Genomic DNA, 15,456 nt, shown 5'->3' on the forward strand with positions numbered 1-15,456 from the left:
CTTCCAGCGCTTGGGCGAGCTGGCCGGCCCCGAGGACGCCCTCGCCCGCCACGTCGAGAGCAACCTCCAGCGCACCCGGGACCTGGTGGCCGAGCGCACGCGGCTGGAGCGCCAGGGAGCAGAGGCGCAGCGCGTCCTCGACGAGTTCCGCTGCAAGTAAGGGGCGGGCGCGGCAGAGGGGTTGGGGGAGCGGAGGCAGGGCGTGGGCTGTCGCCTGGCGACCCAGGGCTTCAGCCCCGCAGAGGGCGCGCGCACCACGGTGCCTCTCCCTCACCTAGGACCCCCTTCCATTCCGACGGCACTACAAGCTTTGCATGAAAAGGTATCATTTGCTTGTAATGTGCTTTAACATTTAGGTATAATTTACATGCAGTAAAACGCACAGGTTTTGGGTCGCTTGGCAGGCTCAGTCGGTACAGCCAGCGACTCGATCTCCGGGTTGTAAATTTGAGCCCCACGTTGGGCGTGGAGATTACTTAAAAATAAAGTCTTTAAAAAATGCACAGGTTTTAAGTGCATAGTTAAGTGAGTTTTGATAATGTATGTACCCATGTATCTTACGCAGACAAGCAGGGAATTTTCACCACCTCAGAAAGTTCCCTCCTGTCCTTTCCCGGTCAGTCTGTACCCCTCCTCCACAAAAACCCCGGAGGTGCCCAGTCTTCTGATTGCTGTCACCGTAGATTAATTTTGCGTGTTCTGGAATTTCACAAAAATGGAATCTTACAGATTCGTGCTTATATGTCTGGCTCCTTTTGCTCAGCACAAGTGTTTTTGAAATACATTCATGTTATTTGATCCTCACAGCCTTACCCTGTTAATAGATGGTACTGCACCTGTTTTGCAGATGATGGGACTGAAGCGTAGACAATGTCAAGATTTAGGGCAAGATCACTCAGCTAGTGAATCCCAGCACCGGACGGAGTTCAGGTCCTCTGCATGCTAAGTCTAAGCATTACCACATCGTAGCTGATACCTGGAGATTATTTCAATGTGTGTTCTCTAGAGTCTTGCTACTCAGATTGTGGCTTGTGGATGGACAGCATTGCCATCACCCAGGAGCTGGTTAGAAGTGGAGTTAAGCTTCAAGCTTCAGAAGCCAGGGTCCAAGGCATGTCTGCCTTTCCTATAGAATGAATATGGTGATAAGATCGCCTGAAGAATGGGGCATGCACACCTGGGTGGCTCAGTCGGCTAAGTGTCTGACTCTTGATTTCAGCTCAGGTTATGATGTAAGTTAGAACTGACTGCACAGTCTGCTTGGGATTCTCTGTCTCCCTCTCTCTCTACACCTCCCCGACTTGCTCTCTGTCTCTCTCGCAAAATAAATAAACTTAAAAAAAAAAAAAAGAATTGGGGCACCTGAGTGGCTCAGTCAGTTGTGTGTGGGACTTCAGCTCTGGTCATGATCTCACGGTTTGTGAATTCAAGCCCCACACCAGGCTTGCTGCTGTTAGCGTAGAGCCTGCTTCAGATCCTGTGTCCCTCATTCTCTGCCCCACCTTGGCTTGCACTCTCTCAAAAATAAATAAATAATCACAAGACATTTTTAAAAAGATCACCTGAAGAACTATTAAAAAGAAAAAAGGATGCTCAGCAATTTGTCACCATCTTCCCAGGCTATAAATACAGGGACCTGTATTTACTCTGCAGGGACCACTTCAAGGAATTTATTTTCTGATGCTCCAGCAGGTGTAAAATGGCATGCCAATGTGGCAGTGTGATCTGCAATAGCAAAAGCCTGGAATGAAATTAAATGCCTATTCATAGGCGAGCAAATTGTGCTTCATTTATGCAATGGAATGCAACCCAATGGTAGAAAAGGGAATAGCATGTTACTATTGTTTATTTTTTTATATTAAAAAAAATTTTTTTACTGTTTTATTTATTTGTGTGTGAGAGAGAGACAGCGTGAGCAGGGGAGGGTCAGAGAGAGAGGGAGACACAGAATCTGAAACAGGCTCCAGGCTCTGAGCTGTCAGCACAGAGCCCGTCGCGGGGCTCGAACCCACGAACCGTGAGATCATGACCTGAACCGAAGGGAGATGCTTAACCGACTGAGCCACCCAGGCGCCCCACTATCATTTACTTTAAAAAGAAAGGAGAGAAGAGTAAAAATTTTTTGTTTGCATTAGGAAAAAGGGGGCACAAACAGACACAGGCCAAAACCCCATGACGCTGATTACATGTGGGGGATATGGGAGTAGGAGCTGGACAACAGGAGCGAGAGGGAGGGAGGCTTTTAATGGAACAGCTTTCTATGTAATTAAAAAAAATTGTCTAGCCATGTAAGAGATTTACCCATTTAAAAATTATAAATTAATTTAAATATACAGATTCCAGGCCCTACCCTCGACCTCAGATGGGGCCCAGGAATTTTAAGTTTTATGAGCTCCACTGATAATTCCAGTGAACAGCCAGGTTTGGGGACCCCTGGCCGAGGGTAGTCAGTGGGTCTTCTCCAAACATGCTCTATGTTTGAGTTCCATGTTCTTTTTTTTTTTTTTAATGTGGGTTTTTTTTTAATATTTATTTTTGAGAGAGAGAGAGAGAACACAAGCAGGGGAGGGACATAGACATTGGGAGGCACAGAATCCGAAGCAGGCTCCAGGTTCTGAGCTGTCGACACGGAGCCCAACGTGGGGCTCAGACTCACGAACTGTGAGATCATGACCTGAGCCGAATTCAGACGCTTAACTGACTGAGCCACCCAGGTGCCCCTGAGTTCCACGTTCTTAATCTGAATCTTGGGCAGGTTATTCAACAGTGTGTACTGAACGTATTTATCAGATCATACTCATTGGTTTCATTCCTATCAGTCCTGTTTCTGGGTTTGAGCCCTAAAAACAGATTTGGAGCTGGAAGAAGGGATCTGGAAATCCACCTGTTACAGCCCTTCCTGGGAAAACTGTGGGTGGCAGGAGACTTGAACTTGGATTTTCTCACCTTGTGCTTTCTAGAACAGTATTTTGAAGAGAAGCTATTCTTGGATTCCTGGGGAGTGAGGCTCAGAGATAAGACCGTCATTCAAATGAAGCTCATGTTTTCTAAAGCAAAGGGAAGTATACACTGTTTTAGACACCCAGAGCAGCTCCATGAGCTGACAGTAAATCCTGGATCCCCAAATGGTCTTGGTTACCAGGCCCCAGTCTACTGAGATTTGGCTGGACGAACATGACTCCTTTGAGCCCTCATTGAAGAAATGGCTGTGTTGAGTTTTCCTGTCTTTTGGTGATTTTACTTGGTTCTGAGTTATATGTTTATCGTGGAGCTGTCCCTTCAGGCTCTGTGATTTATTTAATAATTTTCATTAATTTATTCCTTCCCATTGTCCCCTTGCAGATACTTTGATATTCCAATTGAGGTATTGGGATTTGAAAATTATAATAAAAATCATACCTATTTTCATGCAGGGGTGCATACACACCAAATTTGGTTTTACATCCCAGGGGTGAGTTATTGGTTAGCCAAAGCCAGGTGAAAATAATCCAGCCTTGGTAGGCATATTCTCTTCTTGGATAGTTGAATAATTTCAAAATCAGGTTTTTGGCACATCAAACAAAGACTAAATAAAACAGATGAAATAAAAACAAAACTACCCAAATACATTAATGAATACCATCAATTGTCCGGATTGCTAACAACCAAAAATAACTATGTGAAACAATCAGATAATTGAAGCCAATGTGTTCTTTATGAATTCATTTGTATATTCACTTATGTGAATATGTATACAAATATATCATTATTTCTTTGTTAAAACTTTTTTTTTTTAAAGTTTATTTATATATTTTGAGAGAAAGAGCAGAAGGGGCAGAGAGAGAATCCCAAATAGGTTCTGCACTGTCAGTGGCAGAGCCTGATAAGGGGTTCAAACTCACAAACTGTGAAATTATGACTTGAGCTGAAACCAAGAGTCAGATGCTTAACTGACTAAACCACCCAGGTACCCCATATTATGATTTCTTATTATGAAGTCTTTATAATGAAATCACTTGTCTTTATTTTATTTTATTTTTTTAACCATTGAATGTGGATTTTTTTTTTAACAAATAGTTTATTGTCAAGTTGGTTTCCATATAACACCCAGTGCTCATCCCCACAAGTGCCCTCCTCCATACCCATCTCCTCCTCCCCCCCTTACACCCATCAGTTCTCAGTTTGTTCTCAGCATTCAGGAGTCTCTCATGCTTTGCCTCTCTCCCTCTCCCCCACTATTTCCCCCCTTCTTCTCCCCCACGGTCCTCCATTAAGTTCCTCCTAATCCTCCTATACGTGCAAACATATGGTATTTGTCCTTCTCTGCCCGACTTATTTTGCTCAGCATAACACCTTCAAGGTCCATCCATATTGCTACACATGACCAGATTTCATTGTTTCTCATTGCCATATAGTATTCCATCGTATAGATAAACCACATCTTCTTGATCCATTCGGCCGTTGACGGACACTTAGGCTCTTTCCATGTTTTGGCTATTGTTGAGAGTGCTGCTATGAACATTGGGGTACATGTGCTCCTATGCATCAGCACTCCTGTATCCCTTGGGTAAATTCCTAGCAGAAATCACTTGTCTTTAATATCTAGACTTGTCTTTACAGCATGAAAATCACCCATAATAACACATTATTGCATTATTTATCAAACATGTTTTTAAGCAACAGAAATTCTTGGATGTTTCTAGCAGGAAAGGCCAATGAGAAAATTTGGATTCTGCTAACAATTTTATTTTCAAAGCTAACTAGCAATTAGAAAATAATTTCTGGCCCCATTAGAGCCACACACAAAAGACACTGATAAATGCGACATCCTGGTGGGAAATGTAAAATTTGTACAAAGATGTTTTGCTTGCTGGTTATAGCTGAGCTTTTTTGGTGGTTTAGAACTGGGAGTGTGCACAGTGCACATATTCCTAATTGTTCTTTCTTGAAGTTAGGACTCTCCCTACAGCAGCATGGTTTTCTAGAGGCCTCTTTCAATACTTGAGCCCATGACATGCGTGTGCAACGGCTCTGAAAACTATGCTTTGTGGGTTGGGCTGAGTGTTAATTAGGATTCGTTTCAACCACAAATGGCAGAAACTCCAAAGTGGCATTGGCTTATCCAGGATGGAAATTTGTTTCTCTCTTGTGTAAGGTCTTGCCTAGCAATTCAGCATGCCATTCTACAATATTTGAGGCTCAGAAGGCTCTGCCTGGCCTTTGGGGAAGCAGCATCTATGTTTTAGGTGCAGGATGGAGGAAAGGATGCAGAAGGACACACCCACAGCATCTCTTATCATTGAAGCTGCCACAGACTTATGCTTGTATCTCATTGGTCAAGACTTAGTCACATGGCCACACCTAGCTGGAAGGAAGGCTGGGAAATATAGTCTTCCCTCTAGGCAGCCCTGTGCCCACCCAACAGCAAGGACTTTGAGTCCTGGAAGAAGGCCAGGATGGATATTGGGGGCACCTTGAAGGGAAGGAGGGGAGAGTCATTTGGGAAGGAGCCTTCTCTCTTAAGAGGAAGAGACTCCCTCTTCAGGGAAACTCTCTCTCTAAACAGAATGATTTCTGGGGTCTCTCTGCCTCCTGATCTCTATCATTTTCTACAGTCCAGGGAAGAAGATGACTAGGAGGGGAAAACACACCTGTTCCTAGTATCCATTGCTTTATCAACTTTGTGTGTATTCAAATTTGGAGGGGGGGGGGTGGTTTCCCTGCTCTTCCCAGGCAGCATGGTGTGGCTATTGGGGCATAATTTTCGATGTCAGATTCAAGTGTGAGTCCTGACCCTACCCCTCTTTTAGTTGGGAGTCTTCCAGAAGCTGAGTCTGATAAAGGGGTTTGAGAGTAAGTAGCTTATTTGGGAGGTGACCTCATAGGTTGGGGAGTGAGGAAGTGAGGCAGGAAGGAAAAGCAGAGAACACTGAGTGCATTCAGCAGATTAACCTGGAGCTAACCTACTAGATGGAGAAACACTTCAGTTGTCCTAGCTGAGGGCAAGGGGGCTGGGGTATTTATGTACTCACTCACCTTCTGTCAGAGGTCAAGGGCTGCCTCAGGGGCCCTGACTCTCTGGCCCGTCCAGCCTGCCCTGCCTAGTGGCCAAGAGCAGGCCTTGAGGGCACAGAGATGAGGGTGAAGTGTGCTGAGCGACTGCCTGAGGTCATGGGACAGTTTCTCAGCCTTTTTTCTCATTTCCCCCACCAGGGCAATGATAACTGCTCTCTTCCAGGGTTTTGTAAGGATTAAATGGCATAATCCAGAAAAACTGACACATGTAGATAGATACAGTAGCATAGGAAACCCAAACAAGGTCAAGGTCAGGTTAATGGTAGGTCGTGTAGGGTGGGTCTCCCGTTTTCAGTGTCACCGCTCTACTTGGGTTAGGAGTGTGTGGAGATATGATTCCCTTATCCTTGAGGTGGCTGGACAGGGGTGGGAGGTAGGGGTGGAGGTTGGGCCTCCAGGCTGGGGGACTCCTGTTGATTTACCGTTCCCAGTTACCCCTGTATATGGTGGCCACAGCACCACTCTGTGCATGCTGTGGAAGCGGCAGGCTCAGCAATGCAGCACCAGCTACTTTTTTAAACTTAAGAGTTTCTCCTGAAAGAGACAGCATAGTACCCTGTAACACTGATTGTGTGGTCATTACATGTGGAATCATGGAAGCTGCCCTACTTTTGCTTGTGTCCAATTTGCAGGTATGAAAACGAGTGTGAATGTCAGCTGCTCCTAAAAGAAATGCTGGAACGGCTTAACAAGGTGAGCTGAGCACGTCCGTGAGTCTGAATAGGGACAGAATGGAACTAAATGGCTGAAGTGACCATCACACCCTTCCTCTCTGTATCCCTTTAGGATTCACCTATTTCATTTGCTGTCACTCTCTTTCTTCAGTTCATAATTTCAACTAAATCTTTGTGCGAACTCACATACCCAAGACACACACTCCTCTCCCACCACACACAGGGTCTCGCCAGAGAACCTGAGACGATTAAGCTTATGGGTTGCGCTAGGCCGTAAAAACGTGGCTGCATCACAGTGGCCAGCTGGGGCTTTGCCATTCACATGTACTGGTCCCAAACATCAAACTCAGGGAACTTGCTTTGGGCAGTGGTTATTGGGATGCAAGGATATCTCTACTCTGTTGGCTGAGAATCTCTTCTGCAGGAGAACTCTCAGAGGACAGAGGAAGAAGTTTCCATTTCCCTTCAAGCTCTCGCCTCTTGGAGCCTGGAAAGTAGCTATGTGGAGGGCACCACGGATTCTCAGCTTCTTGCTGGGGACCCTTTTGCAGGGTTGTGAGGGGGTTTTCTTTGCAGGGAGTTTTCTTCTTCAGAACCTCTGTCATCAATGTAACTGATTGGATTTTCTTCTGTAGCCAGGGGAACGGGACTACAGAATGGAATAATCCTGGATCTCAGAGGTTGGACAAAACCAGGGATGGCAAATACCTGTAATTTCAGAGTTCAAATGTCTTGAGTGGAAAGACTCATGGAGACTGTTTAACTGAAGGGTTGCTTATTTAGGGCACATGGCCGCTTTCCCCCTTTCCCTCCCTTCTACACCTATAATTCCTCATCACAATTGCTGATAAAACACAGCACCTTTCCCTGCTGTGCCCAGATGTGTGGCCTTAGGATTCTTCTCCACCTGGAGTTCCAGGCAGTGGAACTCAGATAGTTGAGGTTAGCTCAGGATGTTTGCCAGTCCCTGGCTTTGTCCAACCTCTGTTGTCCAGGATTAGTCTGTTAATCAGTAGGAGTTAGAACCACAACCTAGGGAAACTGAATTTTTCTTTGTCTACGTTATCTACCACGTGATGCTTCTGTGCCCTTCCCTTAGTGAGCGTATATTGTCCAAACCAGGACACTGTGTGAAAGGAGGTGCTGTCAATATTACCAAGGCCAAACGATAGAAACTGGAGTAGTCTCAGGCCAGCCAACCTGCGAACACTCTAGGTATAAACACAAAGGTGGGGGTGATGGTGTGCTTCAGGAGAGCCCTACATGCACAGGCTCAATGATGGGTCTTGTATTGGGTTGGGTTGTGATGGCCCCACATCCGTAGAGGGTGGCATTTGGGTGTTAGCATCAGACATTGCCCAGCTGTTCTGTTGATACTTGGAGCTCATCTGCATTCTTGATTTTGGTGGTAATCCCAGGCTGCCAGCTGGGGCCGCCATCTTGTCCACAGACCACTGCCTTCAGGGACATAGGTGCCTGACACCCTTCACTTATATGCCAATCCAGCCCCTCCCTAACCCACCACATTTTGCTTTGTGCGTATTTGTCCTCACTGCAAGCAGAGCTCTCTCCAGACTTATTTCTGAGGTTGTCACTCATACAATGTGATCGTGTGCACTCTTCATAGAAGGAGACAGAATGCATTCCCTCTTTTTAGCTTTGGTGGAAAGTAACACCAGAGATTTATTTATTTATTTAAAAAAAAATTTAAGCTTATTTATTTTCAGAGAGAGAGAGAGACAGTGAATAGAGGAGGGGCAGAGAAGAGGGAGAGAGAGAATCCCACGCATCTCTGCATCATCAGCGTGGAGCCCTACATGAGGCTTCAGCTCATGGTGAGACCATGACCTGAGCCAAAACCAAGAGCTACCCAGGTGTCCCAGTAACACTGAATTTAAGAACAAGCTCCAGCCTTCTGTTGTTTTTCTCTTATTACAAAAGCAATACATATTCTCAGAAGAAAAACATGGTAGTAGAGACGATGAAAAGTAAGGTAGAGGCCTTCCCCTGTTTCGTCCCCCTGAGAACACAGCTGCAACACCTTTGTGTATACTGTGACAGAGAGTGTGGACAGTTGGGGTATGAGTCCCATTGAAGTATGGGGTTCGAAGGCTCTGGGGAAAGATGCTACCAGCAGCTTGGGCCAGAGCCATCACAGGGCATCAGTGTGGCTCTTCCTGGGTCCAGGGAAAGACACTTCTTCCCACAAGTGAGCTGTGCAGTCCAAAACGGGAGAACAGCTTGATCATGGGCTACTGTTGAGTATCTGTGAGACTTTGGGGTAACTGCCTCATCTCCCTAAGCCTCAGCTCCTTCATCTCCCAAGTGGGAGCAGTAATAGCTGCCACCACCATAGAGTGGATGTCTGTCGACCCCCATAGTAAGAACGAAGTGACATGACAGTGTATGTGACTTGCCTGTCATGGTTATTATCACAGATCCCTTGATGTGATGGGTGCCAGCTTAGTTCTCCCAGAGAGTGGGATTCATAACTGATGGTGTGCGGGGTGACTTTAGATGGTGTGTAGAGGAACAAGTTTTGAGTAGCTCAAAATTTATTTTTGTGATCACCTCTTCTCTACAGCTGGTGACATAAAAACGTTCCTTTTTAAATGCATGCAAGTGGAAATGAATCCGTTTCAAGAAAAATATGGAGCGACTAATAGTACAGGTGGTGCTCGGATATAGCAGGAATCATAAGCACAGCACACGATGCAGGGATTGGCCAAATCCATGCGTTAGTTTGGAGCTTTTTGGTTACTTTTTTTACCCCCAGAAACGACCCAGTCCGACCCCTTTGTTGCCAGCAGGAGGCCCACCCTTGATGAAACTCAGTGACTTAGGAGCCCCACATCCCGTCCTGGGCAAGCGTAGCCAGGAGCCAGGTGTAGTCAGGAGTCTTTTGTGTAGATGTGGCTCATTCCCTGCCTCCAGTCCCTGACTCTCAGGAGACATACACAAAGCCAGAATCTCTAGGGGAAAGATGGTCCCTTCACATTTGATGTTGATGCTCCGTCCATATTCCCTGGGCTGAGATCACACAGACATGCTGAGCATACTGGCAGCTTCTTGCGTGTCTCTGGCTGTGACGACGTGCATGATCCACAGGAGGCATAAGCTGGAAGTGTGGGAGTTAGCACCCCCCTGGAGCAGCCCTCGACCACTGAGGGGTGGGGATGTGTGGATGAGTTCCCCAGCTGCTCCACCCCTTGCAATAAGAGCTCACAGGTGAATTCTGTTGAGTTTCTCCAAGGGTCCCCGGCAGGACTGAGGGCTGCTTGTCCACAATGGTAACTTACTCATACAGCTTTATTGCCTTTGTTCCTTTCCCTGGATCATTTCCTCCCCTCCAGTGCTTCTTGGAATAAACAACATGTACCCAATCCTTGCCTCAGGGAAACTCAGGGGGCTGGCCAGAGGAAGGCTGGACATTCTTGTTCTCTGTCCATGGAGAAGGTGAAAATGCAAGAGTATATTCACATCTTGTTGGCTGGTAATATAAATGATTTGGGCTGACAAAACTTGGAATGTCTACACACATCAGAGCAACATGGTTTTGACTGTCAGCTTAGTCTCAGCACCCCTTTCCTTTGGTATTGTGGAAGGGATTCATTCATCCCTAAGTGTGGCCATGGAAAATGGGGTATGGGAGAAACTATTGATCCGGTCTTTGTTTTTTTGTTTTTTCTTACAAATAGTTTATTGTCAAGTTGATATCCATATAACATCCCCACAAGTGCCCTCCTCCATGCCCATCACCCTCCCCTTCCCCCCACACTCATCAGTCCTCAGTTTGTTCTCAGCATTCAAGAGTCTCTCATGGTTTGCCTCCCTCCCTCTCCCCAACTATTTTCCCCTTCATCTCCCTCATGGTCCTCCATTAGGTTCCTCCTAATACTCCTATACGTGCAAACATATGGTATCTGTCCTTCTCTGCCTGACTTATTTCGCTCAGCATAACACCCTCAAGGTCCATCCATGTTGCTACACATGGCCAGATTTCATTGTTTCTCATTGCCATGTAGTATTCCATGGTATAGATAAACCACATCTTCTTGATCCATTCATCCATTGATGGACACTTAGGCTCTTTCCATGTTTTGGCTATTGTTGAGAGTGCTGCTGTGAATATTGGGGTACATGTGCTCCTATGCATCAGCACTCCTGTATCCCTTGGGTAAATTCCTAGCAGTGCTATTGCTGTGACCCGGTCTTTGAACCATGCTTGGAAAATATCACCATGTATGTTGACAAGATTGATTGCTACTGCTTTCACCAGACTGTCATCTGTGACTATTGCCCATATAATCGCATCTCCAGAACAGAGTTCCTGTATTTTTAACAGCCACATAAGCTAAAGCAAGCCACTTTTTGCTAGGCACTTTGAAATAAAATAAATTCTTCAACATACCACTTACATACTGTGGCCAAAGGTATTGTGATGTAGTAAGAATTCTTGGTGACTTTTAAATATTTTGGTTTGGCCAAACTCTAGGACCCATTTTCTCAGAATCTCTTAGATAAGAAAAGTATAAGGAGGCTTTCAGGTTTCTCTCCTATTTTCCTTTAAAATCCTCAGAATTTTAAAATGATGTAGGTTCTAGTCAAATGCTTTCATTTAAAAACAATTCTTTTTTTTTTTTTAATGTTTTATTTATTTCTAGGAGAGAGAGAAAGACAGCGTGAGCAGGGGAGGGTCAGAGAGAGAGGGAGTCACAGACTGAAACAGGCTCCAGGCTCTGAGCTGGCAGTCAGCACAGAGCCCGACGCGGGGCTCGAACCCACAAACCGAGATCATGACCTAAGCAAAAGTCGGACGCTTAACCGACTAAGCCACCCAGGCGCCCCTAAAAACAATTCTTAAAGAAATACCTAAAGCTGTTATACGTGCTTTTTCATGCAATTTTTGTATCTTTAATATGTCCAGAAAAGGGTAAGAGGCAAGGACATTTGGGGAACAACAAGGTGGGGCTTGATGCCTTTGCCTTCAGGGCTACCTACAAGCCTTCATTTGCCTGAGAACAACTCAGGCTGGAGATGAACTTCCAGGGCAGAGAAGGAGAGGGAACTGGAAAGGCTGAGTTGGGGAGGAAGCTAGGGGTGGGGAGGCTGGGAGAATGGAGGAGTGCCCAGGGAGAGAAGACAGTGGTAAGAGAGGGAGCAGAGTCTAGAACATACTCAGCACCATCCTCCAGGCCAGCTTGAGCACCGGGAAGGAGAGCAAACCCACAATTTCTGGAAAGGTTTTTGACATCCAAGGTTGAAGTGTTTTTTAATTAAATCCTAATTAACTAGAAATCTCAATGAACTTGAATACCCATTCTTGAGCAGATTTTTTTAGGGGGAGGGGTGGCTGCTTGGATGCTGGATTTGAGACTGGGTAAAGACACAGACAGTTGGGTTTTTAAAGGGATTTCTAGCATCCTTGTGAATGGGTTAACAAGGCTGATTCTTGAGAGGCACATTGGACTCCAGTTATTTCTCTAGTCTCTTTCTCAAAGAGTGGTTTAGATCAGTGAATCTGAAATTTCCACGTCCACCAGCAGCACCTGGAGGGCTTGTTAAAATACACATTTCTAGGGGCTCCTGGGTGGCTCAATTGGCTAAACGTCTAACTTCGGCTCAGGTCATGATCTCGCGGTTGTGGTTAGTGTCGGGCTCTCTGCTGACAGCTCAGAGCCTGGAGGCTGCTTCGGATTCTGTGTCTCCCTCTCTCTGTGCCCCTCTTCTGCTCAGGCTCTATCTCTCTCTCCCAAAAAATAAATTCACATTAAAAAATTTAAAAAAATACACATTCCTGGGTCCTGTCCCCAGAAATTCTGACCCAGTACATCTGGGATCTGCCAGATATTTTACATCCTGAATCATTGTACATTTCTCATTTACCCTTGTCATCATTAACCACACTTTGATAACCACTGGCCTAGATCCTTAACACATACAACATCAGGGTTGGAATGTTTTCTAAAATTAGACTATTGACCCAGCGTCTCGATTCAGAAAAAGTCTAGATGCTTCTGCTGGTGGAGCTTTTGAAAATGCAGCTGACAGCATCCGAAGCATAATAAAAACACCAGCGTCCACACATTTCTGAGTTCTGGTGCAAACAAAACACTTCCAAACGAATTCTCCTCAACATACTAGCAACTGCACATTCCAGAGGCACCTACTCACCTTTGGGGGCTTGGGGGACAGTTTATCAGATGATTGTCCTCAGAGCAGGAGAATGTGCATGCAGAGGCATCTGTATAATCCCTATTTTAAGGACAAATATTGGCCTGTCTTTATTATCACCATGAGCAGCTTTAAAGGCTTGGCTGAAGGGAACCAAGAGTGGTTGCTTGGGCACCATTCTGAGAGGGAGATGCAGGAAGAAAGGCAGGCATCTTGCAGGATGGGGTCAAGACTCAGCATGCAACTCTTGACTAGTAGAGACAGATTCCAGTCCTCTTACTTCCCGTTAACTTCCATTAAGTAGCTACATGACCCACTGGTCAGTCTGGCCTCAGCCTGTCCACCTATAAGGAGAGCTGCATTTGGCAGAGCCCGCAGGACCATGGAGCTGCTGAGGGGCCTCTGAGGGAAGAGGGCTGTTGCATGGACCCACGGTGGTCGTGTTGTTCCAGAAACACATCTCTGTATTGCCTTATATACAATGGCATCCTGGGATATTTTGTTGGAAGGATGACACATGTGACTTAACATTAACTCTTGAGGACCAATGATCTCTGAGGTCCCTTCTATTTCTAAAATCGTGAGTGTTTGGTCCCTTTATAAGTAATGACACAAAGTGTCCTTGAAGCCATTTTCCCACTTCTTCAACTCTGGTGATTGCGGATCAATCATGGACGAGTTTTTGATAAAAATGAAGATGTGTGAGAATTCTCTGCCCCGCTTCATCCTCAGCAGTCTTAAGAGGTGTATGGTGGGAGGGTGGGAATGAGATTAGCGGGTAGGGAGGGTAGGATATCCAGAAGGACTGGCTCAAGGTCTTCTACCAACTCTGCCCCACACTGAGCTGTGCCCCTCCAAGGGGTGTCCCCATGCTCAGGGTTGAGAATCATTTCTGCAGCAAACCTCTGCTCCTGAAGGGAGTATGGCTGCATCCCCAAACACTTTGATTGTCCTTCCCATCACTGCAGTCTTGTTAGGACTGTCAGTCAAGATGGTGGTCATGTTGGGGCGCCTGGGTGGCTTAGTCGGTTAAGCGTCCGACTTTCGCTTAGGTCATGATCTCGCGGTTCGTGGGTTCGAGCCCCGCGTCGGGCTCTGTGCTGACTGCCAGCTCGGAGCCTGGAGCCTGTTTCAGTCTGTGACTCCCTCTCTCTCTGACCCTCCCCTGCTCACGCTGTCTCTCTCTCTCTCTCCTAGAAATAAGTAAAACATTAAAAAAAAAAAAAAGGATGGTGGTCATGTCTGGGGCACCTGAGTGGCTCAGTTGGTTAAGATGGTGGTCATGTGACCCATGATGGCCATCACAGCACTCTCCTGGAAATGTGACTCAAGAGACACAGAGACAAACTCATTGGCAGCCAGGTCATCCTGAGGGCGGAGCCGTTACCTCCTGCTGTTAGATTCCTGGGACTGCCCTGCTCTCTGTCTTTCTTGAGCCCTGGCTGTGTTTCCTTTGGTGTCTGTAAATTGTCCTGGCTCTGCCTCAGCCCTTTCCTATTGCTGGGCAGTCACCCAGGCTTTCTTTGCACCACCCTTCCTCTCTCAGGGGGCTTCACCAGGCTCGGGTGATAATTCTAGGTAATTCAGAGAGACAGTCATCAGGGCCTCCAAGAGACCTGCCCACTTGCCCTGGGGAATTTACACCTTGATTGTACAAGGGCATATTCATTACTGTCTCTGGGACACAGGATTTTGAGGACCTATCGTTAAGCCCTGAGAACAGAGCTCATCAAAAGTCAGTGACCCATCAGATCAATTCATTAATCAAAAGAATGAGCCCAGAAACTGAACACCCATAGTTAGATTTCACATGAGTTTAGTTCAGACCATTCAGAGTCATGCATGGTCTGGAAAACATGCATCCCTGTTTTGTAATTTGGTTCATTCTTTTACTTATCTTTAGGAAAAAAAAGACTTCAGATGCCATGTGGGTCTCTCAGAGGGTGCAGTTTTCCCCTATGCTTTTGCGTCTGCCAGTGGGCAGCTCCAGGGCGAAGGAGTGAGAGGAGCCTTGGGGACAGCAGAGAAGAGTCTAGGGGCATGGGCAGGGAGCCAGCTCTGGGTTGGGATTCTTCCCTCCTTTTGTCTGAGGGTTCCCTCCCTGGTTGCTCAATGTTAGCCTCCCTGGTACTCATAAGGGACTTCAGACTCTTCCAAGGGAAGGATTTAGTAACAGGAAATTAGAGGAAGGAAATTGGGAGCATTTCCCCCTGGGGCAGAAACCTGGAGGAGATACTGAGGAAGAATGAGTTTCTCCTTCGTGCCTAAAATTAATCCTATAGAGCTGCCTTGTCCAACTTGGGAGCTGCCAGCCATGTATGCTGGGGGGTGATGGAGACACAGAGAGTTCAAATCATGATGTGTTGTAAGTGTAAAATATAAACCAGGTTTCAAAGACCTTGCCTGAAAAAAAAAAGAGTGTAAAATATCTCATTAATAACTTTTAAAATATTGATTACAGGGAGGCCTGGGTGGCTTAGTCGGTTAAGTATCTGACTTGTGATTTTGGCTCAGGTCATGATCTCACGGTTCATGGGATTGAGTCCAACGTGGG

The 15,456-nt window shown here is 46.1% G+C and overlaps 1 protein-coding gene across 1 annotated transcript in view; it reads left to right on the forward strand.

The window, feature by feature from the left end:
* Positions 1-15,456, forward strand: part of BFSP1 (beaded filament structural protein 1) — a 54,535-nt gene that overhangs the window by 18,210 nt on the left and 20,869 nt on the right. Inside the window, exons 4-5 of the mRNA XM_077750221.1 lie at positions 8-156; positions 6,687-6,747. Of these exons, the coding sequence (XP_077606347.1) occupies positions 8-156; positions 6,687-6,747 (210 nt within the window). The remainder of the gene's footprint in view (positions 1-7; positions 157-6,686; positions 6,748-15,456) is intronic.

The sequence above is a fragment of the Crocuta crocuta genome, unplaced genomic scaffold, assembly GCF_008692635.1.
Source record: "Crocuta crocuta isolate KB4526 unplaced genomic scaffold, BGI_CrCroc_1.0 scaffold209, whole genome shotgun sequence".
Taxonomy (NCBI): domain Eukaryota; kingdom Metazoa; phylum Chordata; class Mammalia; order Carnivora; family Hyaenidae; genus Crocuta; species Crocuta crocuta.